The sequence below is a fragment of the Pristiophorus japonicus genome, chromosome 21, assembly GCF_044704955.1.
Source record: "Pristiophorus japonicus isolate sPriJap1 chromosome 21, sPriJap1.hap1, whole genome shotgun sequence".
Classification (NCBI taxonomy): domain Eukaryota; kingdom Metazoa; phylum Chordata; class Chondrichthyes; family Pristiophoridae; genus Pristiophorus; species Pristiophorus japonicus.
Genome location: NC_091997.1, coordinates 5,964,038 through 5,989,399, shown reverse-complemented (window position 1 = coordinate 5,989,399; position 25,362 = coordinate 5,964,038). Strand labels below are relative to the sequence as shown.

The 25,362-nt window shown below is 45.8% G+C and overlaps 3 protein-coding genes across 3 annotated transcripts; 1 reads left to right on the top strand and 2 right to left on the bottom strand.

The window, feature by feature from the left end:
* Positions 1-8,587: 8,587 nt before the first annotated feature.
* Positions 8,588-9,465, top strand: LOC139233788 (heat shock protein 30C-like). Its single transcript, XM_070864314.1, has one exon. It carries the CDS (start codon positions 8,667-8,669, stop codon positions 9,258-9,260), a length of 594 nt encoding a protein of 197 aa, XP_070720415.1. The 5' UTR covers positions 8,588-8,666; the 3' UTR covers positions 9,261-9,465.
* A 2,834-nt stretch (positions 9,466-12,299) lies between these two features.
* LOC139233787 (heat shock protein 30C-like) lies at positions 12,300-13,357 on the bottom strand. The gene has a single exon (XM_070864313.1). It carries the CDS (start codon positions 13,272-13,274, stop codon positions 12,612-12,614), a length of 663 nt encoding a protein of 220 aa, XP_070720414.1. The 5' UTR covers positions 13,275-13,357; the 3' UTR covers positions 12,300-12,611.
* A 7,242-nt stretch (positions 13,358-20,599) lies between these two features.
* On the bottom strand, positions 20,600-22,917 carry LOC139234041 (heat shock protein 30C-like). The gene is made up of 2 exons (XM_070864896.1): positions 22,705-22,917; positions 20,600-21,052 (listed from the first exon to the last, which is right to left on the bottom strand). The coding sequence occupies exons 1-2, from the start codon at positions 22,915-22,917 to the stop codon at positions 20,606-20,608; spliced, it is 660 nt and encodes a 219-aa protein (XP_070720997.1). The 3' UTR covers positions 20,600-20,605.
* Positions 22,918-25,362: the final 2,445 nt, after the last annotated feature.

Genomic DNA, 25,362 nt, shown 5'->3' with positions numbered 1-25,362 from the left:
TTCTCTCTCCCTCCTTTTTTAAAAAGTGGGATTACATTGGCTACCCTCCACTCGATAGGAACTGATCCAGAGTCAATGGAATGTTGGAAAATGATTGTCAATGCATCCGCTATTTCGAAGGCCACCTCCTTAAATACTCTGGGATGCAGTCCATCAGGCCCTGGGGATTTATCGGCCTTCAATCCCATCAATTTCCCCAACACAATTTCCCGACTAATAAGGATTTCCCTCAGTTCCTCCCCCTTACTAGACCCTCTGACCCCTTTTATATCCGGAAGGTTGTTAGTGTCCTCCTTAGTGAATACCGAACCAAAGTACTTGTTCAGTTGGTCTGCCATTTCTTTGTTCCCCGTTATGACTTTCCCTGATTCTGACTGCAGGGGACCTACGTTTGTCTTTACTAACCTTTTTCTTTTTACATATCTATAGAAACTTTTGCAATCTGTCTTAATGTTCCTTGCAAGCTTCTTCTCGTACTCCATTTTCCCTGCCCTAATCAAACCCTTTGTCCTCCTCTGCTGAGTTCTAAATTTCTCCCAGTCTCCGGATTCGCTGCTATTTCTGGCCAATTTGTATGCCACTTCCTTGGCTTTAATACTATTCCTGATTTCCCTTGATAGCCACGGTTGAGCCACCTTCCCTTTTTTATTTTTACGCCAGACAGGAATGTACAATTGTTGTATTTCATCCATGCGGTCTCTAAATGTCTGCCATTGCCCATCCACAGTCAACCCCTTAAGTATCATTCGCCAATCTATCTTAGCCAATTCATGCCTCATACCTTCAAAGTTACCCTTCTTTAAGTTCTGGACCATGGTCTCTGAATTAACTGTTTCATTCTCCATCCTAATGTAGAATTCCACCATATTATGGTCACTCTTCCCCAAGGGGCCTCGCACAACGAGATTGCTAATTAATCCTCTCTCGTTACACAACACCCAGTCTAAGATGGCTTCCCCCCTAGTTGGTTCCTCGACATATTGGTCTAGAAAACCATCCCTTATGCACTCCAGGAAATCCTCCTCCACCGTATTGCTTCCAGTTTGGTTAGCCCAATCTATGTGCATATTAAAGTCACCCATTATAACTGCTGCACCCTTATTGCATGTACCCCTAATTTCCTGTTTGATGCCCTCCCCAACATCACTACTACTGTTTGGAGGTCTGTACACAACTCCCACTAACGTTTTTTGCCCTTTGGTGTTCTGCAGCTCTACCCATATAGATTCCACATCATCCAAGCTAATGTCCTTCCTAACTATTGCATTAATCTCCTCTTTAACCAGCAATGCTACCCCATCTCCTTTTCCTTTTATTCTATCCTTCCTGAATGTTGAATACCCCTGGATGTTGAGTTCCCAGCCCTGATCATCCTGGAGCCACGTCTCCGTAATCCCAATCACATCATATTTGTTGACATCTATTTGCACAGTTAATTCATCCACCTTATTATGGATACTCCTTGCATTAAGACACAAAGCCTTCAGGCTTGTTTTTTTAACACCCTTTGTCCTTTTAGAATTTTGCTGTACAGTGGCCCTTTTTGTTCTTTGACTTGGGTTTCTCTGCCCTCCACTTTTCCTCATCTCCTTTCTGTCTTTTGCTTTTGTCTCCTTTTTGTTTCCCTCTGTCTTCCTGCATTGGTTCCCATCCCCCTGCCATATTAGTTTAACTCCTCCCCAACATCACTAGCAAACACTCCCCCTAGGACATTGGTTCCGGTCCTGCCCAGGTGCAGACCGTCCGGTTTGTACTGGTCCCACCTCCCCCAGAACCGGTTCCAATGCCCCAGGAATTTGAATCCCTCCCTGCTGCACCACTGCTCAAGCCACGTATTCATCTGCGCTATCCTGCGATTCCTACTCTGACTCGCACGTGGCACTGGTAGCAATCCCGAGATTACTACTTTTGAGGTCCTACTTTTTAATTTAGCTCCTAGCTCCTTAATCACGCATCTGCCCTCGCCTGAAGTTCTTGTGGCATTTACTCTCTCTCTCTCACTCTTAGGTAGTCCCTCGGAGTCGATGATGACATGCTTCCACACTAATATGAGTTCTCAGTTGACTGATGAGTCACAGAAAACTCGTGACCGAAAGAGGAGATCCAGCAGCTAGTCGACAGACATGGCGTGCGTGAATTCTTTAGCGGAGTCAAGACCACCTACGGCCCTACCCCACTGAGGGCCAAGAACGGAGAGCTGCTCATCAAGGGCAGAGAGAGAGTCAGGGCCCGCTGGAAGGAGCACTTCGAAGATCTCCTTAATCGAGACTCTGCCTTTGACACCAGTGTCCTCGACTCCATCCCGCAGCATGCTACCCGCCACCATCTCAGCACAACCCCAGCCCGGCACAAGGTTGAAAAGGATCATCCGACAATTGAAGAACAACAAGGCCTCAGGAGCAGTTGGAATCCCCACCGAAGCACTAAAGCAGAGCAGTGAAGCACTATTGCCGCAAATTCATGAACTCATTTTTCTTATTTGGAAGGAGGAGAGCATGCTGGGTGACCACAGAGACGCTGTAATCATAACCATCTTCAAGAACGGCATTTACACATAAATAATGGTGAGCGCTATTCGCCTCACCTTTACTTAGGCAGCAATTTTGGGCCATTATTGTCTGTTGAATATTTCCTCCCTCCCTGTCCCCAGTTTATTACAAGGACAGGAATGAGAAAGGAACTTATTTTTTAATCCTGTAACTGCTGCTCTTTCCACTAGGTGGCAGTGTTCCATAAATTAATGATTAATCGACAAATGAGCTGAGTTTGGTGATTTCTTTAGGTTATAATGGTGTATTCTGATTCTGCACAACATAATTCTCCACATCCACCTCATCAATTCCCTTTTATTATTTTTAAATATTCAAAACATTTTGAAAGGGGTATATATTTAGTGATTGTTTATTGCTCCGGGATCTTTGTTGCCCTTCCCCAAACCCTTTACACAATCTCTACATCTATAATATATTTGAGTGTCTTGTGTATCGTGCAAAGTTCCTGTAAATATCACCCTTCCTACAGCAGCTGCCCCCTCACACTTCACTGATAAACATATGTATCCTCCAACTCACTGTGGGCGAAACCACTGGGGTGTTGCTAGTCTCCTCATGCAGACAGTGACCACTAATTAACACTATACTTCCTGCACTGTACAAAACACCCTTTAAAGTTTGTAAACAATATCAAAGTCACAGTTCAGTGACAGTGTATGCAGAGGAGACCACTGACATGGGAAAGAACACAGAGTTTTGATACAAGATTGTAGAACTGGACAATAATGGGTCATCACTGCAGTGAATTACAGACACAAACCGAGGGAATTAATGACTCTGTATGGGATAGAATTACAATATTTATGTATTTCACATCGAACTGGTCGGAATATCACTTTCTGATCACAAGTCCACTGCAGCTCATAATTACATCAAATTATTTTCTTTACAATGATGGCACAAAAAGCAGATCAAAACTGACTGAATGTTCTCAACCTGGACAGCTTATATTTGCTATTGGTTAATGTCATGTATTCAACTGTCATTGTAACCCATGGTATAAGCTGACCTAAGTTGTATACCTTGAGAACACTGACCACAGGGGGGCGAACTTGTGGGAGACACTCCTAACCTGGACTTTCCGGCATAAAAGGGGAAGCTCCACCCACCGTCTGCCTCTTGAGGTCTTGGTAATAAAGGTAACTGATCACAGAGTGACCTTCTCTCAAATATGGGCCTCGTGTGCATTTATACTGTATAGTAAGGACATATTATTGGCGACGAGAAACTGGGATTTAAACCACGCGAGCATGGCCACTAGCAGCACAGAAGAGAGGTACTGTGTTGGTGATGATTGGGACGACTTTATTGAGAGACTACTGCAAAGTTTTGTCATGAAGGAATAGTTGGGACAGGATTCGACCGACAAACGCAGGGCTCATCTCCTGACGGTTTGTGGATCCAGAATGTACTCCCTGATGAAGGACCTTCGAGCACCAGAAAAGCCGCGGACAAGACGTTCGAAGAGCTCAGTAAGTTGATCGGAGAACACCTTAAACCGAGGAGCAGCATGCACATGGCGAGACACCGGTTTTACACGCACTGGCGGCAAGAAGGGCAAAGCGTTCCAGACTTTGTGGCAGATCTCCGGCGACTGGCGAGACTATGTAAGTTCCCAGGCGCATGCAGAGCGGAGATGCTGCGAGACTTTTTTATTGAGGGCATCGGGCACACTGGGGTTTTCAGGAAACTGATTGAGACCAAAGACTTGACCTTGGAAGCGGCGGCTCTGATAGCCCAGACAACTATCTCAGGGGAGGAAGAGATCAGAATGATGCATGACAAAAATCTTGGCTCAAATACAGCAAACGACCAGGGAGTCAACATTGTTAATGCGGCACACAGTTCTCGAGGCAGACAGGGGCAATCGGACATGCCCCAGCATGCAGTCGAACCCAAAGGGGGAATTCAACAGAGACAATGGCTAGCTGAACGGCGATTCATGCATCGCAATGGACAATGCGGTCAGTAATGGGGCCATCAACACCTGTTAATGGTGCGTTTTAGGACAGTCACAGAAACAGTAAGAGACGATCGACTGGTAATGGACCTTTTGTTTCCAACAATGGGGCCTCCAGTTCATGCTGGAGGTGTGGAGGCAAACACCCAGCCAGAGCTTGCAGATATCAGCAATATGTCAGCAATATACCTGCAGAAACTGCAACGTCAGTGGTCACTTGGCGCGTATGTGCAGGAAGCCTGCAGCCAGGTTGATGTACGAGGAGGACGGGCCCGATGTAAGCCCTACGAGGCCAAATGGACACTGGGGGAAATCGCTGGAAGCTGAAGTTCAGCGAGTTCATGTGGAGCACGTGTACAGTTCATACACCAGGACCCCACCGATAATGATGAAAGTGCTCCTCAATGGCATCCCAGTATTAATGGAGCTAGACACAGGGGCCAGCCAATCCCTGATGAATATCAAACAGTTTGAAAGGTTGTGGGTGTCCAAGGCCAGGAGGCCAAAATTATTGCCGATTGACGAACTGCTACGGACATATACAAAGGAGATAATTCCGGTGCTAGGCAGTGCCACGGTAGTTGTGACCCACAAAGATTCGGAGAACAGGTTGCCACTCTGTATTGTCCCGGGGGATGGTCCCGCACTACTGGGGAGGAGTTGGCTTGCTGTCATGTACTGGAAATGGGGCGATGTCAATGCAATTTCTTCTGTCGAGCGAGTATCATGCTCACAGGTCCTGGACAAATTTGACTCATTATTTCAACCCGGCATCGGCACTTTCATGGGGGCCAAGGTAGTGATTCACATAAACCCGGACGCCAGGCCAGTACACCACAAGGCCAGAACGGTGCCGTACATGATGCGGGAAAAGATAGAATGCAAATTGGACCGCTTGCTGAGGGAAGGCATCATCTCACCAGTTGAATTCAGTGACTGGGCGAGCCCGATTGTGCCGGTGCTCAAGGCGGATGGCTCGGTCAGAATATGTGGCGATTACAAGGCCACCATCAATCGGGTGTCACTCCAAGACCAGTACCCGCTACCGAGAGCAGAGGACCTCTTTGCAACACCATCCGGTGGCAAACTTTTTCAAAATTGGACCTGACCTCAGCTTACATGACCCAGGAGCTGGCGAGTGAGTCGAAGAAGCTGACCACCATCACGACACACAAGGGGTTGTTTGAGTACAACAGATGTCCGTTCGGGATTCGCTCGGCCGCCGCGATCTTTCAGCAAAATATGGAAAGCCTCCTCAAGTCGATTCCAAGGACGGTGGTTTTTCAAGACGACATCCTCATCACGGGTCGCGATACTGAAGAACACCTCCACAACCTGGAGGAGGTGCTACGCAGACTGGACCGGATAGGGCTGCGACTGAAAAAGGCGAAGTGCGTCTTCTTAGCCCCAGAGTTAGAATTCCTGGGGAGGAGGGTAGCAGCAGGCGGGATCAGATCTACTGCATCCAAAATGGAAGCGATCCAGAGAGCACACAGTCCCCGTAACACGATGGAGCTGCGTTCGTTCCTGTGGCTTCTGAACTATTTTGGCAACTTTCTTCGTAAATTGAACACGCTGTTAGAGCCGCTACACGTGCTCCTACACAAAGGTCGCGATTGGGTCTGGGGGGACAGCCAGGAAAGGGCTTTAGATAGAGCACGCAATTTGTTATGCTGCAACAAACTGTTAACGTTATATGACCTGTGTAAGAAACTAGTTTTAACGTGCGATGCGTCGTCCTATGGGGTCGGGTGTGTGTTGCAGCATGTGAATGTCAAAGGTCAGTTACAGCCGGTAGCTTATGCTCCAGGAGTCTGTCCCAGGCAGAAAGGGGATACAGGATGGTAGAAAAGAAAGTGCTAGCATGTGTATGTGCAGTAAAAAAAATGCACCAGTACCTGTTTGGCAGGAAATTTGAGCTGGAAACAGATCACAAACCCCTAATGTCCCTTTTGGCCGACAACCAGGCCATAAATGCGAATGCATCGGCCCACATACAGAGGTGAGCACTTACGTGAGCCGTCTATGACTACACAATTCGGCACAGACCAGGCACTGAAAACTGTGCCGATGCACTCAGCAGGCTCCCACTAGCCACCACTGAGGGGGCAGCTGAGCATGATGCTGAAATGGTCATGGCTGTTGAAGCTTTCGAAAGCGAAGGCTCACCTGTGACAGCCCGTCAGATTAAAGTCTGGACAAATAAAGACCCGCTACTGTCTTTAGTTAAGAAATGTGTCCTGAATGGGGACTGGGCAGCCACGTATGGGGCATGCCCTGAGGAGTTTAAACCGTTTCATAGGCGCAAGGATGAACTCTCGATTCAGGCCGATTGCCTACTGTAGGGAAACCGAGTAGTCATGCCCCAGAAGGGCAGAGAGGTGTTTATCAGAGAACTCCACAATGAGCACCCGGGCATTGTCATGATGAAGGCAATTGCCAGGTCACACGTTTGGTGGCCAGGGATAGATGCAGACCTGGAACTTTGTGTTCGCAGATGCAACACGTGTGCCCAGCTGGGCAATGCGCCCAGGGAAGCCCCCCTTAGCCTCTGGTCCTGGCCCGCCAAGCCATGGTCACGCATCCATGTGGACTACGCAGGTCCTTTCATGGGAAAAATGTTTTTGATTGTAGTGGACACCTCCTCTAAATGGATTGAGTGTGACATTTTAAATTCAAGCACATCCTCTGCCACGGTAGAAAGTCTACGAGCAATGTTCGCCACCCACGGTCTACCAGATGTCTTGGTCAGCGACAATGGCCCATGCTTCACAAGCACTGAATTCCAGGACTTCATGGCAGGCAATGGTATCAACCATGTCAGAACGGCACTGTTCAAGTCGGCCTCAAACGGCTAGGCAGAACGAGCAGTGCAGATAATCAAACAGGGGATGCTCAGAATCCAAGGGAGTTCCCTACAAAGCCGCTTATCACGCCTCCAGTTGGCCTATAGATCCCGACCACACTCGCTCACAGGGGTTCCACCTGTAGAGCTGCTAATGAAAAGGATGCTCAAAACCAGGTTATCCCTTATACACCCCACCATGAAAGAAATTGTTGAGAGCAGGCGTCAGTCACAATGTGACTACCATGACAGGAATGCGAGGGCACGATGTATTGATGTCAATGACCCTGTTTTTGTCCTTAATTACACTGCAGGGCCCAAATGGCTCGCAGGCACTGTGATTGCCAAAGAGGGGAATAGGATTTTGGTAGTTAAACTTACCAATGGACAAATCTGCCGCAAACACGTGGATCAAACTAAAAGGAGGTATCAGCAGCCCCATAGAAGAAGCAGAGGAAGAACACGATGTAGAGTTCACACCACCACAGGTGACCGAACAACGGAACCAAGTGGAGGAGAGCCCAGTCATTGTGGGCAGTCCGGACAGGCCTGAGGCACCGCAAACAGCAGACACTCAGGCCAGCGCCAAACAACCGGAGCCCCAACTCAGGCGCTCTACAAGGGAGCGTAAACCACCAGAGAGACTCAACCTGTGATCCCAATAAGGCTTTGGGGGGAAGGTGATGTCATGTATTCAACTGTCATTGTAACCCATGTATAAGCTGACCTAAGTTGTATACCTTGAGAACACTGACCACAGGGGGGCGAACTTGTGGGAGACACTCCTAACCTGGACTTACAGATATAAAAGGAGAAGCTCCACCCACCATCTGCCTCTTGAGGTCTTCCTAATAAAGGTAACTGGTCACAGAGTGACCTTCTCTCAAGTATGGGCCTCGTGTGCATTTATACTGTGTAGTAAGGACATATTAGTTAAGTTAAACACTTCTGCTTCTTCACAAACCCCACTTTATCAGACCATCTTATCTTTCTACTTGACTGTCAATCATTTGCCCCTCCCACCTGTGGTGTCACTGGGTGAGTACATTCCACAAGTCTCTGGAATTGCACCAGTGGGTGTCACTGAATCCCAGTCATTCTTGTTTAAAGCAAGGCTGAGATGAGACCTCGGTTATTTTCTGCTCACGTGTCATAACCCCAGCAATGTTGAGCTAATTCTGGAAGTGTCTGGAGTTCTGGGAGTGCAATATATAAGGCGGGTGTTCTGAGTGCTGTAGCAGATCAGAGACTGAAGACCGGGAGTTCACATCAGTCGTGTTTGTGAGAAGTGATAGAAGAGGCAGAGACAATGCTGAGCTGTCGGGCTGTCCACCCTTCACGTCTGTGCCAGCAGCCTGTGTGCACATTGTGGCCTGTCCCACACACAGTCTTTGAGCCGTTTCAATGCAACAGGTGGGAACAGGAGGAAGAAGTGAGAAAGATCATGAACTTCATGAACCGAGTTCTTGGGGAGCTGGCCAAAGAATTCTGGGAGGGAAGACCAAAATATCAGGACAACAGACCTGATGACAATGAAGACGGTAAAAGCCAATCAGAGGGCAAGGATGGAGATGGCTTTTCTCTGTCCCTGGATGTCCAGCGGTTCTCCCCAGAAGAACTGAAGGTGTACAGCTACAAATATGAAGAGTTCAGGAGAGAATTTCAGCTGCCAGAAGATGTCGATGCTCAAGCTCTTAACTGCTGTTTGTCACAGGACGGTCGGTTAAAGGTTCAAGCCCCACGCCTGGCACTGCCAGCTGTGAATGGACGAACCGTCCCCATCAACATCACCTCTGATACAACAACCGCTCCTCGGCTAAACCCAGGCAAAGAGGCACAGAAACAGGACGGTGGAAAGGATGAGAGGAACAAGAAAGAGGCGGAAGCAAAAAAGGATATTTAAGACTCATTTACAATGACGTTTTGTAAGATATAAGAAAGTTTATATGCAGAAATAAGTTAAGACAATGATATGAAGTCATAACAATAAACATTAATTCTTGTTTTCATGTTGTATATCTGAAATTGTTCACTGTGCCAATATTCACATTAGATTGTGTTATGTTTATATATGTGTATTGAGTCAATAAACATTTTGGAACAGTGATGTCCATGATTCACCTTGTTAGTTTGTTAAATAATGATATTACACAATTGAAAAACTAGCCACATACTTCCTTTCACTCTCAATAAAGGCACTTATTTGAATTTGGGTTAACTTAAAAGCAGAAAAAGAATTCAAAAAGTTAGTATGCAGGTACAGCAACTAATCAGGAAAGCAAATGGAATGTTGGTCTTTATTGCAAGGGGGATAGAGTATAAAAGCAGAGAAGTCCTGCTACAACTATACAGGGTATTGGTGAGGCCACACCTGGAGTACTGCGTACAGTTTTGGTCTCCTGATTTAAGGAAGGATATACTTGCATTGGAGGCTGTTCAGAGAGGGTTCAGTAAGTTGATTCCGGAGATGAGGAGGTTGACTTTTGAAGATAGGTTGAGGAGGAGATAGACAGATTTTTGAGCGATAAGGAAATAAAGGGTTATGGGGAGCGGGCAGGGAAGTGGAGCTGTGTCCATGATCAGATCAGCCATGATCTCATTAAATGGCAGAGCAGGCTCAAGGGGCCAGTTGGCCTAATCTTGCCCCTATTTCTCATGTTCTTATATGTAAAGATCTGCCTCAGACTGAACTCAGTCCGGTAAAACGTATGAAAACGCTGCACCGACCCACTGCACCAGTAGCCGAGTACATCTCTGTGCCCAGAGACATTCCTTGCAGCCTCACAATGACCAGCAATAACAGCCCGTCTTCCAACACAGGCACCAGATGGCCCACCATTCATTTAGTGGATGGTCGTAACCCTTTCATTGGTGTTATCTGCTCAATATAAATAACTGGGAGGAAAAGCAAAGTTACTTGCTGTGTAAGCATGTTTCTTAAAGTTTTAGTTAAATAGTGTTACTCATCCTTTGCCCTTGAGGCCTCTATCTTTCAGTATCAGTAAGGTAATAGAATCATAGAATAGTACAGCACAGGAGGACATTTGGCCCATCGAGTCTGTGCTGTCTCTTTTGAAGAGTAATCCAGTTAGTCCCATTCCTGCTCTTCCCCATATCCCTGCAATTTTACCTCCTTCAAATATTTATCTCATTCCCTTTTGAAGGCTACGACTGAATCTCTCTCCATCAGCCTATCAGGCAGTGCGACCCAAATCCTAACCACGCGTCGAGTTAAAAAGGTTTTTCCTCACGTTGCCTCTTGTTCTTTTGCCAATTTCCCTAAATCTGTGCCCTCTCCTGATCGACCCTGTGTAATAATTCTCGCAGTGTCAGTCAGCGGTGAGATTGCTTCAGTAAACTTACTGTTACAGCAACAGACAAACTGCTCGTGTTTAGGCTGCTGCAGGACAACTGGAAACATCAGTAACCGTATCACAGCTCCCAGTGTACACATGAGCAATGCCACAGGAGATTGAGTAGTAAAGTATTAAATGGTGTTCAATCTGTAAACTCTCAATATGAACTTAAGTCAACCCTGGAATATATTTAATTGTTACACTAGCCAAACACAGCAGGGAATAAAGATTCATGTTGCAGTCCATAGGAGACAGGTGTATGTATGGATACAGTCAATGAAACATTTACCAACTTATGATGTTAGGAGTGAGGTTGCCAACTCTCCTTGGAGGCATTCCTGGAGATTTGATCACATGACAGCTGCCCATGTGATGGCAGATCATGTGACCTCTGATCACATGATCCAATATCCATCCCATTCACTTTGAAATGAAGTTTTAGTCACTACCTCAATAGCCACATGTGGTGAAGGATCCCATGGTCCAATAACCCACAGTTCAAGATGCTCCCTCCTCCCTTCCCCCTTGTTTCTTTCAGTGAGAATGTTTGGGTTCCATTCCCTCGTTCCCCATTGCCTTCCAGTGTAATCAATCTTTCACTATTTACCTTCAGTGAAGTCTCCAGGTTTTACGCAGCTCTTTATTGGCTGCTGCTCTCTCAGTGACAAGCTCTGTGGAAGAGGCTGGGAAATGATTCTGATTAAAATTAACACGATTTAACCTCGTGCTGACTCCCAACTCCAGAGTATCCGTCAGTAACTATTCACAGCACCTCACAGTACCTCGCATGGGATAGAACTGACAGCATGAATATAATTGGGTTTACTAATAACATGTCGCAATGGAAGCAGCATTAGGGATAGTAATGCCCGATTCCTGGAAACTCTTGGACATTCCAGGAGGGTTGGGAAGCCTAGCTGGGAGTGTTACAACCACATTAATTGTAGGGCCATCATTGTTGTTCATTTAAGATTATAATTCACTAGAACTTAAAACATAGCTACATGTTATCAGTAAACTCAATTATGTTCATGCTGCCAGTTCTCTCCAATACCGAACAAGTTTATAACATAAATTAGGTGGCAGTCTTGGCTGAGGCATTCTAACCTGAGCCAGAAGGAGTTGGGTTCAAGCCCCAGTCTATCGGACTCAGCACATAATTTAGGCTGACACTTCAGTGAGGGAATGCTGCACTGTAGGAGGTGCCATCTTTCAGATGGGACATTAAACTCAAGCCCCATCTGCCCTCTTGGGTGGAAGTAAAAGATCCCATGACACTATTCAAAGAACAGCTGCAGAATTCTCACAGATTCCTGGCCAACATTGGCCCCTCAACCAAACCCAACAAAAACAGATTATCTGCTCATTTCTCACATTGTGTGAGACTCTGCTCGTTGTAACATGTGCTGCTGCATGTGACTACATTGCAACAATGACCGCACTTCAAAAGGATTTAATCGGATGTGAAGCACTTTGAGATATCCTGAGTGCATGGAAGGTGCTATATCAATGCAAATTCTTGCTTTCTTTATACAGAAATAATATATTTTTAAACATAAATTCGTGGAAAATAAAGCTGCGATGAGTTTAGAAAGAAATTATATATTTTGTTATGAGATTCGCAAATACAACAAAAATATAATAAAATTCTCATGAATATAGAATCATACAGCATAGATGGATTCCATTCAGAGATTTGTACTTTAGTCCCACAATATGCAACTTAAAATATAACGCTCGTAATCAAGAAAAGATATCGTTAACAGAAAGCATTTTTCAGACATACAGAAAGAACAGAATGAATCACTTTCTCAGTTTTACACAAATTCACTTGAATCTCATTTCCCCAGTATAAAATTTCTCTGTGATGTGCGGCACAAGTTCACTGTAAATGAGTATCAACAGTCCTCATTCCTTTCAGCCTGTGTCTTGTTCTCAACAACCAGGCCCCTGTCCTGTTTCTGTGCCTCTTTGCCTGGGTTTAGTCGGGGAGCGGTTGTTGTATCAGAGGTGATGTTGATGGGGACGGTTCGTCCATTCACAGCTGGCAGTGCCAGGCGTGGGGCTTGAACCTTTAACCGACCGTCCTGTGACAAACAGCAGTTAAGAGCTTGAGCATCGACATCTTCTGGCAGCTGCAATTCTCTCCTGAACTCTTCATATTTGTAGCTGTAAGAGCCGCTCCCATCATCACTTTTCTTCTCGTGTTTTCCTGTCACCAGCACTTTTCTTCCAAGTACTTTCACCTTCAGTTCTTCTGGGGAGAACTGCTGGACATCCAGGGACAGAGAAAAGCCATCTCCATCCTTGCCCTCTGATTGGCTTTTACCGTCTTCATTGTCATCAGGTCTGGTTTCCTGATATTTTGGTCTTCCCTCCCAGAATTCTTTGGCCAGCTCCCCAAGAACTCGGTTCATGAAGTTCATGCTGTTTCTCACTTCTTCCTCCTGTTCCCACCTGTTGCATTCAAACGTCTCAAAGACTGTGTGTGGGACAGGCCACAATGTGCACACAGGCTGCTGGCACAGACGTGAAGGGTGGACAGCCCGACAGCTCAGCATTGTCTCTGCCTCTTCTATCACTTCTCACAAACACGACTGATGTGAACTCCCGGTCTTCAGTCTCTGATCTGCTACAGCACTCAGAACACCCGCCTTATATATTGCACTCCCAGAACTCCAGACACTTCCAGAATTAGCTCAACATTGCTGGGGTTATGACACGTGAGCAGAAAATAACCGAGGTCTCATCTCAGCCTTGCTTTAAACAAGAATGACTGGGATTCAGTGACACCCACTGGTGCAATTCCAGAGACTTGTGGAATGTACTCACCCAGTGACAGCACAGGTGGGAGGGGCAAATGATTGACAGCCCAGTACAAGGCAGACTGTGTGGTAAAGGGGTGTTTGCTGAGAAGTGGATGTGTTCAACTTAGTGAACGATCAACTAACATTGTGAGATAATGAAGAGTCGGTCAGTGACTTTCTAGCTTGCTATTTTCAGTCATGTTCAAGATATTAAAGTGACATTTAACCACAGCAGAGCAGAGTGATCAGAAAGAATGAAATTCAGATCAGTTTGGTTTAAATTAAGTGGTGTTCTGATTCTGCCCAATAGAGGGCCATTAATTCCCTTGTAATTTGATTAATTTGTGTGAGACTTATCTTCAGTTTACAGAGTTCAGTCTTGTGGAACCGACAATTCAAAAGAGACGGATATAATGTTTATCCTCACGGGGTAATCCTAACTAAAGAACAATAACACTGGTACAAGTAACAGTAATAGTATGGCTAACAGTTTATCTACTTTACATTCAAGCAATTTTAAGCAAAAACCCACGTGTAGCTAATACCAACGGTGGTCAGGTTCTCAGTGATCTACTCGGTGGCTCTCCACAGCCCCGTATCACTTTCTTCACAGCGCAAGTACATCATCATTATCATCATCAGAGGCAGTCCCTTGAAATCGAGGAAGCCTTGCTTTCACTCTAAAAGTGAGTTCTCAGGTGACTGAGGAGTCCAAGGTGGGAATCACAGTCTCTGTCGCAGGTGGGACAGACAATCGGAGGAGGAAAGGGTGGGTGGGGAGTCTGGTTTGCTGCACGCTCCTTCCGCTGCCTGCGCTTGTTTTCTGCATGTTCTCGGCGATGTTCCCTCCTGCATGTTCTCGGCGATGTTCCCTCCTGGATGCTCTTCCACCACTTTGGCCAGGGTCTCCCAGATGTCAGTGGGGATGTCGCACTTTATCAGGGAGGCTTTGAGGGTGACCTTGAAATGTTTCCTCTGCCCACCTGGGGCTTGCTTGCTGTGTAGGAGTTCCGAATAGAGCACTTGCTTTGGGAGTCTTGTTTCAGGCATGCGAACAATGTGGCCCACCCAACGGAGCTGGTCGCGTGTGGTCAGTGCTTCGATGCTAGAGATGTTATCCTGATCGAGAACACTGACGTTGGTGCGTCTATCCTCCCAGGGGATTTGCAAGATCTTGCGGAGACATCGTTGGTGGTATTTCTCCAGTGACTTCAGGTGTCTACTGTATATGGTCCATGTCTCCGAGCCACACAGGAGGGTGGGTATCACTACAGCCCTGTAGACCATAAGCTTGGTGCCACTCGCTGCTTGCACTCACCACCTTGCTGCTGTTGCTCCCACTCTGTGGCAAATGCTGGTCCCATCCCCACCCCACTCTCCCTTTCTATCCCCCAAACCCCATTCCCCTGTCTTGATCACTCTCCCCGATCACCCATTCCCCATTCTCCTTCTCTTTCCCTGAGCCCCCATTCCCCTTTCTGTATGTTTTTACCCCCACTCTCAATTCCCGACTCTCCCCGGCCAGTTGGGAATCTCTGCCTGAGCTGGCACTGAGCAGCACCCAGTGACAAGCTCCATGGAACGCCGGCAAATGATTCTCATTAAAATTAACACGGTTTAAGATCATTCTGACTCCCATCTCCAGGCTAACAGTCGGTAACTACTCACAGCACCTCACATGTGTGTCGGCAAGGGATAAAACTGACAGCATGAAAATAATTGGATTCACTGATGACAAGTAGCAATAGAAGCAGCGCTTGGGAGAGGAATACCCGATTCCTGGAAACTCCTGGTCATTCCAGGAAGGTTGGGAAGCCGAGTTGGGAGTGTTACAACCACATTAATTGTAGGGCCACCATTGCTGTTCATTTAATATCACAATTCACTAGATACTTAAAACATTGCAATGTTTTATCAATAAACTCAATTATATTCATGCTTTTAGTTCTGTCCAATGCCGAACAAGTTTATTACCTAAATTAGGTGGCAGTCTTGGTTGAAGCACCCGCCCCTGAGCCAGAAGGAGTTGGGTTCAAGCCCCAGTCTAGTGCAAAGGGTTTTCAAGCCACATGCAGCAGCACATGTTACAACGAGCAGAGTCTCACACACACAATGTGAGAAATGAGCAGATAATCTGTTTTTGTTGGGTTTGGTTGAGGGGCCAATGTTGCCCAGGAATCTGTGAGAATTCTGCAGTTGTTCTTTGAATAGTGTAATGGGATCTTTTATTTCCACCCAAGAGGGCAGATGGGGCTTGAGTTTAATGTCCCATCTGAAAGATGGCACCTCCTACAGTGCAGCATTCCCTCACTGAAGTGTCAGCCTAAATCATGTGCTGAGTCCGATAGACTGGGGCTTGAACCCAACTCCTTCTGGCTCAGGTGCGAGTGGAGTGATGGTCAGATTATGTCTGCAATTACCATCGAATAACTCCACGAGGCCTTGTACCGTGAGAGCTGTGTGACTTCAGTTCATTTTATCTGACTCCAAAGTGAGGGGCAGCATGGCTGGCTGCCTTGTCTCTGCCCCTGCACACCAAGGCAGGAAACCCCTGGTGCCTCCAACAGCAGCACCCTCAATGGTACATCGTACATAGTTACATAGTGAGTACAAAGAATTTACATACACAGAAATATAGAAACATAGAAAATAGGTGCAGGAGTAGGCCATTCGGCCCTTCGAGCCTGCACCACCATTCAATAAGATCATGGCTGATCATTCACCTCAGTACACCTTTCCTGCTTTCTCTCCATACCCCTTGATCTCTTTAGCCGTAAGGGCCATATCTAACTCCCTCTTGAATACATCTAACGAACTGGCCTCAACAACTCTCTGTGGCAGGAATTCCAAAGGTTAACAACTCTCTGAGTGAAGAAGTTTATCCTCATCTCAGTCCTAAATGGCTTACCACTTATCCTTCGACTGTGTCCCCTGGTTCTGGACTTCCCCAACATCGGGAACATTCTTCCTGCATCTAACCTGTCCAGTCCCGTCAGAATTTCATATGTTTCTATGAGATCCCCTCTCAACCTTCTAAACTCCAGTGAATACAGGACCAGTCGATCCAGTCTCTCCTCATATATCAGTCCAGCCAACCCAGGAATCAGTCTGGTGAATCTTCGCTGCACTCCCTCAATAGCAAGAACATCCTTCCTCAGATTAGGAGACCAAAACTGAACACAATATTCCAGGTGAGGCCTCACCAAGGCCCTGTACAACTGCAGTAAGACCTCCCTGCTCCTATACTCAAATCCCCTAGCTATGAAGGCCAACATACCATTTGCCTTCTTCACCGCTTGCTGTACCTGCATGCCAACTTTCAATGACTGATGTACCATGACACCCAGGTCTCGGTGCATCTCCCCTTTTCCTAATCTGCCGCCAGTCAGATAATTTCTGCCTTTGTGTTTTTGCCCCCGAAGTGGATAACCTCACATTTATCCACATTATACCGCATCTGCCATGCATTTGCCCACTCACCTAACCTGTCCAAGTCACCCTGCAGCCTCTTAGCGTCCTCCTCACAGCTCACACCGCCACCCAGCTTAGTGTCATCTGCAAACTTTAAGATATCACACTCAATTTCTTTATCCAAATCATTAATGTAGATTGTAAATAGCTGAGTTCCCAGCACTGAGCCCTGCGACACCCCACTAGTCACTGCCTGCCATTCTGAAAAAGATCCATTTATCCCGACTCTCTGCTTCCTGTCTGCCAACCAGTTCTCTATCCACGTCAGTATATTACCCCAATACCATGTGCTTTAATTTTGCACACCAATCCCTTGTGTGGGACCTTGTCAAAAGCCTTCTGAAAATCCAAATACACCACATTCACTGGTTCTCCCTTGTCCACTCTACTAGTTACATCCTCAAAAAATTCCAGATGATTTGTCAAGCTGATTTCCCTTTCATAAATCCATGTTGACTTGGACCGATCCTGTCACTGCTTTTCAAATGTGCTGTTATTTCATCTTTAATAACTGATTCCAACATTTTCCCCACTACTGATGTCAGGGTAACAGGCCTATAATTACTTGTTTTCTCTCACCCTCCTTTTTTAAAAAGTGGTGTTACATTAGCTACCCTCCAGTCTATAGGAACAGATCCAGAGTCAATAGACTGTTAGAAAAGGATCACCAATGCATCCAATATTTCTCGAGCCACTTCCTTAAATAGCCTGGGATGCAGACTATCAGGCCCCCGGGGATTTATTGGCCTTCAATCCCATCAATTTCCCGAACACAATTTCCCGCATAATAAGGTTATCCTTCTGTTCCTGCTTCTCACTAGACCCTCGGTCCCCTAATGCTTCCAGAAGGTTATTTGTGTCTTCCTTCGTGAAAACAGAACCTAAGTATTTGTTCAACTAGTCTGCCATTTCTTTGTTCCCCATTATACATGGCAGGTGGGGACCAGCATTTGCCGCAGAGCGGGAGCAACAGCAGCAAGGTGATGAGTGCGAGCGGCATTGAGAGAGCAGCAGCCAATAAAGGGCTGCGTGAAACCTGGAGACTTCACTGTAGGTAAATAGTGAGAGGTTGATTACACTGGTAGGCAAATGGGGAATTTAGGAACGGAAACCAAAAGTTCGCACTGAAAGAAACAAGGTGGAAGGGAGGAGGGAGCTTCTTCAACTGACGGCTATTGGGCCGTGGGATCCTTCACCACATGTGGCTATTGAGGTAGTGACTAAAACTACATTTCAAAGTGAATGGGATAGACATTGGATCATGTGATCAGATGACACATGATCCGGCATCACATGCTCAGATGTCATGTGATCAGAATGTGACATGATCAAATCTCCAGGAATGACTGCAAGGAGAGTTGGTAACCCCACTCCCAACACCATAACTTGGTAACTGGTTCGTTGACTGTATCCATACACACACCCGTCTCCTATGGACTGCAACATGAATCTTTATTCCTTGCTGTGTTTGGCTAGTGTAACAATTAAATATATTCCAGGGTTGACTTAAGTTCATATTCTGAGTTTACAGATTGTACACCATTTAATACTTTACTACTCGATCTCCTGTGGCATTGCTCATGTGTACTCTGGGAGCTGTGATACGGTTACTGATGTTTCCAGCTGTCCTGCAGCAGCCTAAACACGAGCAGTTTGTCTGTTGCTGTAACAGTAAATTTACTGAAGCAATCTCACCGCTGACTGACACTGCGAGAATTATTACACAGGGTCGATCAGGAGAGGGCACAGATTTAAGGAAATTATCAAAAGAACAAGAGGCAACGTGAGGAAAAACCGTTTTAACTCGACGCGTGGTTAGGATTTGGGTCGCACTGCCTGATAGGCTGATGGAGAGAGATTCAGTCGTAGCCTTCAAAAGGGAATGGGATAAATATTTGAAGGAGGTAAAATTGCAGGTGTTTCTAGGTAAACTTGTATTTACTCTGTACAGCCACCAGAGGGCTCATCTCCTGGAGTCCCAAGGGATCCCATAATCCCTTGGGAGCACAGGTATTTAAGGAGGCTTCACAGGTTGGAGAGGCACTCTGGAGACCTGCAGTAAAAGATGAAGGTAACACTTTACTTTGAGCTCACAGTGTTCAGTCTGACTCTTTCTCCATATACAACAGCAGGGATATGGGGAAAGAGCAAGAATGGGACTAACTAGATTACTCTTCAAAAGAGACAGCACAGACACGATGGGCCAAATGTCCTTCTGTGCTGTACTATTGCATGGTTTTATGATCTCATTGATACTTAAAGATAGAGGGTTGAAGGGTGAAGGATTGGTAATACTATTTAACTTAAACTTTAAGAAACATGCTTACACAGCAAGTAACTTTGCTTTTCCTCCCAGTTATTTATATTGAGCAGATAACGCCAATGAAAGGGTTACGACCATGCACTAAATGAATGGTGGGCCGTCTGGTGCCTGTGTTGGAAGACGGGCTGTTATTGCTGGTCATTGTGAGGCTGCAGGGAATGTCTCTGGGCACAGAGATGTACTCAGCTATTGGTGCAGTGGGTCTGTTCAATGTTTTCACACGTTTTACTGGACTGAGTTCAGTCTGAGGCAGATCTTTACATATAAGAACATGAGAAATAGGAGCAGGAGTAGGCCATCTGGCCCCTTGAGCCTGCTCTGCCATTTAATAAGATCATGGCTGATCTGATCATGGACTCAGCTCCACTTCCCTGCCCGCTCCCCATAACCCTTTATTCCCTTATCACTCAAAAATCTGTCTATCTCAGCCTCAAATATATTCAATGACACAGCCTCAACACCTCTCTGGGCAGAGAATTCCATAGATTTACAACCCTCTGAGAAGAAATTCCTTCTCATCTCAGTTTGAAATGAGCGGCCCTTTATTCTGAGACTATGTCCCTAGTTTTAGTTTCCCCTATGAGTGGAAATACCCTCTCTGTATCCACCTTGTCGGGCCCCATCATTATCTGATATGTTTCGAGAAGATCATCTCTCATTCTTCTAAACTGCAATGAGTATAAGCCCAACCTACTCAACCTAGCTTCAAAAGTCAACCCCCTCATCCCCGGAATCAACCGACTGAACCTTCCCTGAACAGCCTCCAATGCAAGTATATCCTTCCTTAAATACGGAGACCAAAACTGTACGCAGTACTCCAGGTGTGGTCTCACCAATACCCTGTACAGTTGTAGCAGGACTTCTCTGCTTTTATACTCTATCCCCCTTGCAATAAAGACCAACATTCCATTTGCCTTCCCGATTACTTGCTCTATCTGCATACTAACTTTTTGAATCCTGTTTCTGTTTCTAAGTTAAGCCAAATTCAAATGAGTGCCTTTACTGAGAGTGAAAGGAAGTAAGTGGCTAGTTTTTGAATTGTGTAATATTATCTATTTAACAAGTTAACAAGGTGAATCATGGACATCACTGTTCCAAAATATTTATTGGCTCAATACACATATATAATTATAATACCGTCTAATGTGAATAATGGCATAGTGAACAATTTCAGAAATACAAGATAAAAACAAGAATTAATGTTTAGCATTGTGACTTCATATCATTGTCTTAAACTAATTTCTGCATATATTGTTTCTTATATATGAGAAAATATTAATGTAAATGAGTCTTAAATGTCCTTTTTTCCTTCCGCCTCTTCCTTGTTCCCCTCATCCTTTCCACCGTCCTGTTTCTGTGCCTCTTTGCCTGGGTTTAGCCGGGGAGCGGTTGTTGTATCAGAGGTGATGTTGATGGGGACGGTTCGTCCATTCACAGCTGGCAGTGCCAGGCGTGGGGCTTGAACCTTTAACCGACCGTCCTGTGACAAACAGCAGTTAAGAGCTTGAGCATCGACATCTTCTGGCAGCTGAAATTCTCTCCTGAACTCTTCATATTTGTAGCTGTAAGAGCCGCTCCCATCATCACTTTTCTTCTCGTGTTTTCCTGTCACCAGCACTTTTCTTCCAAATACTTTCACCTTCAGTTCTTCTGGGGAGAGCCGCTGGACATCCAGGGACAGAGAAAAGCCATCTCCATCCTTGCCCTCTGATTGGCTTTTACCGTCTTCATTGACCGTCTTCATAAGGAGGAACTGAAAGCAATCCTTATTAGTCGGGAAATTGTGTTGCGAAATTGTTGGGATTGAAGGACGATAAATCCCCAGGGCCTGATGGACTGCATCCCAGAGTACTTAAGGAGTTGACCTTGGAAATAGCGGATGCATTGACAGTCATTTTCCAACATTCCATAGACTCTGGATTAGTTCCTATGGAGTGGAGGGTAGCCAATGTAACCCCACTTTTTAAAAAAGGAGGGAGAGAAAACAGGGAATTATAGACCGGTCAGCCTGACATCAGTAGTGGGTAAAATGATGGAATCAATTATTAAGGATGTCATAGCAGCACATTTGGAAAGAGGTGACATGATAGGTCCAAGTCAGCATGGATTTGTGAAAGGCAAATCATGCTTGACAAATCTTGTGGAATTTTTTGAGGATGTTTCCAGTAGAGTGGACAAGGGAGAACCAGCTGATGTGGTATATTTGGACTTTCAGAAGGCTTTCGACAAGGTCCCACACAAGAGATTAATGCACATGGGATTGGGGGTAGCGTGTTGACGTGGATTGAGAACTGGTTGGCAGACAGGAAGCAAAGAGTAGGAGTAAATGGGTACTATTCAGAATGGCAGGCAGTGACTAGTGGGGTACCGCAAGGTTCTGTGCTGGGGCCCCAGCTGTTTACATTGTACATTAATGATTTAGACGAGGGGATTAAATGTATCTCCAAATTTGCGGATGATACTAAGTTGGGTGGCAGTGTGAGCTGCGAGGAGGATGCTATTAGGCTGCAGAGTGACTTGGCTAGGTTAGGTGAGTGGGCAAATGTATGGTAGATGAAGTATAATGTGGATAAATGTGAGGTTATCCACTTTGGTGGTAAAAACAGAGAGACAGACTATTATCTGAATGGTGACAGATTAGGAAAAGGGGAGGTGCAACGAGACCTGGGTGTCATGGTACATCAGTCATTGAAGGTTGGCATGCAGGTACAGCAGGCGGTTAAGAAAGCAAATGGCATGTTGGCCTTCATAGCGAGGGGATTTGAGTACAGGGGCAGGGAGGTGTTACTACAGTTGTACAGGGCCTTGGTGAGGCCACACCTGGAGTATTGTGTACAGTTTTGGTCTCCTAACTTGAGGAAGGACAGTCTTGCTATTGAGGGAGTGCAGCGAAGGTTCACCAGACTGATTCCCGGGATGGCGGGACTGACATATCAAGAAAGACTGGATCAACTGGGCTTGTATTCACTGGAGTTCAGAAGAATGAGAGGGGATCTCATAGAAACGTTTAAAATTCTGATGGGTATCGACAGGTTAGATGCAGGAAGAATGTTCCCAATGTTGGGGAAGTCCAGAACCAGGGGTCACAGTCTAAGGATAAGGGGTAAGCCATTTAGGACCGAGATGAGGAGAAACTTCTTCACCCAGAGAGTAGTGAACCTGTGGAATTCTCTACCACAGAAAGTTGTTGAGGCCAATTCACTAAATATATTCAAAAAGGAGTTAGATGTAGTCCTTACTACTAGGGGGATCAAGGGGTATGGCGAGAAAGCAGGAATGGGGTACTGAAGTTGCATGTTCAGCCATGAACTCATTGAATGGCGGTGCAGGCTCGAAGGGCTGAATGGCCTACTCCTGCACCTATTTTCTATGTTTCTATGTTTCTATGACATCAGTACCATTGTCCTGATATTTTGATCTTAGCTCCGACAATCCTTTTGCCAGCAGCTCATGAAGCCAATACATGGTCTTCCTTGCTTCCACCACTGCTTTCGGCCTGTTGTGTTCGAGCTGTTCAAAGACACTGTGTGGGAGCAGCCTCAGAGTGACTGCAGGCTGCTGGCTCACATGTGAAGACTGGGACGCCTGAAAGCTCAGCACCATGGCTGTTTGTTCTAAGTATCACTTCTCTCAAACCCGAATCCTGTCGACTCCAAGTCTTCAGTCTCTGATCTGCTGCAGAACTCAGAACACCCGCCTTATATATTGCACTCCCAGCAATCCACACACTTCCACAATGAAGATTGCTGGGTTCATGTCAGGTGAGCAGGAAAGAATGACTTCACCCAATGACATTGTGGCACAATTCCAGAGACTTCTGGCATGTCCTGACTGAGTGACATCACAGGTGGGAGGGGCCTACCTGGAGCTCTGCCTCAGATGATTTTGTGTTTATACAATAAATGCAATCGAGGATCTTTTGTCTCCCAGAATTCTTAGTTTGTGACAATGGCTCAGTTGAATTCTCAGTATCTTTGCCTCCCAGTAAAGAAGCAGGGAGTGACTTAAACAGGAGGTTATTCAGCCATGGGGTTCACTATTGTCCTCATCACCAGTTCTCATCGGAAACCTGTTTAAGAAAATGTGCATTTATGTTGTTAACGGATTTTAGGATACTGAATAACAAAAGGGAATCATGATATAATTTTACTTATTTATGAAAAACTAATTTCAGGATTAGGGACGGGCATGGAGGAAACAAGAATAGAGATATAGCAACAAATTTCAAGCTCGCTACGGCACAAAGAATTACACTGGGAGATAGTTTGGGATCAATCGGGGATTAGGTTCACTGAAAGCTGCCTGAGATAGGGAACTCAGTGGGCTGGGCCATCCATTGAGTGGGGTATCCCTTGGAATATAAATATCCTCATGCTCACATCTGGTGAAACGTTAGTCTGTCCGGCAGTCAGTGTTTGGCTGAATTTTCTGTAACTACCAAACTATTTATTATGATAGACTTATAAACATTATCAAACCGTGTAATTTCTGGCTACAAAACAATGTCCATGGAACATCTCCTCCAGACTGTAGGAATGTGAAAGCCATCACTCCATCATCTCGGAAAACTGGTCAGCAAAACATTCCCATAGCAAAGCACCTGAGCAAATGTAAGACTACAGCATTTTCTTTTGCTGTAAATTATGTCTTTGGATGCTCTGATAATGACTCCATGAGGCAATGTATTGCACTTGAACTGTAGTGACCTTCGTCCATTTAATATAACTCCTGAGTGAAGATCACACATGGTGGCCTGCCTTTTATACTAGGCCAGGCACACCTGTACAGGTAACCTACAAGTCTCCCACTGAAGTGCCCTCTGGTGGCACACCTTAGTGACCTTACAGCTGGTGTACAAGTTTCCCATAGTAGTGCCCTCCGGTGGCACATCATATGTAATAGTACAAGCAGTACACATGTCTAGATACATGACATCACTCTCGCCTAAGTCCTTGTTGCAAATCGCCTTCATACATCGACTGTGCTCTGGGCTTAGCTCTATCTGATTGACGCTTGGAGGGTCGTTTCCATCTTGGGTGAGTAGGTGGTGTTTCGTTGGCAGTAGAGGTGCTGGTGGTTTCTGTTTGTGAGTCCATGACCATTCCATTCTCTCCACCCCCGCCCCACATATAGATTATGCCGGTGGCTAGTTACATTCATATACATTCAAGTCCAGAAAAAAATTAATTTGCATTTACATCATTACATTTGTGGTACAGTTGTGAGGCAAGTACACTTGACTGGTGAGATACATTCTTGATACATAGTTGGACTCAGTACTGGTGTCAGCACCGGTGCGTGAGGACAAGCTAGTACCAAAACTGCTGGATGGTGTCCAGGTAGTCTGGTGGTGGCGCAGTGCCCAGTGCTGGCAGTGGGGGCCCGGGTGGCTCAAGTTGCCTGCTCTCTGGGCCTATGCTGTTGCTCCTAGCATAGGGCAAGTTCACAGATGCCTGTGATCTCCCTGTTCTTTCCTTCTGCCCCGGGTCGTTGCTGCTCCCTGAGGGGCAGTCATCTAGCAGTGCGCAGGGAACTGCTGACCGAGAAATAGTGGATGCATTGGTGGTCATTTTCCAACATTCTCTCGACTCTGGATCAGTTCCTATGGACTGGAGGGTAGCTAACGTAACCCCACTTTTTAAAAAAGGAGGGAGAGAGAAAACAGGGAATTATAGACTGGTTAGCCTTACATCGGTAGTGGGTAAAATGTTGGAATCAATTATTAAAGATGTAATAGCAGCACATTTGGAAAGCAGTGACAGGATCGGTTCAAGTCAGCATGGAAATCATGCTTGACAAACCTTCTAAAATTTTTTGTGGATGTAACTAGTAGAGTGGACAAGGGAGAACCAGTGGATGTGGTGTATTTGGACTTTCAAAGGGCTTTTGATAAGGTCCCACATAAGAGATTAGTGTGCAAAATTAAAGCACATGGTACTGGGGGTTATGTATTGACGTGAATAGAGAACTGGTTGGCAGACAGGAAGCAAAGAGTAGGAATAAACGAGTCCTTTTCAGAATGGCAGGCAGTGACTAGTGAGGTACCGC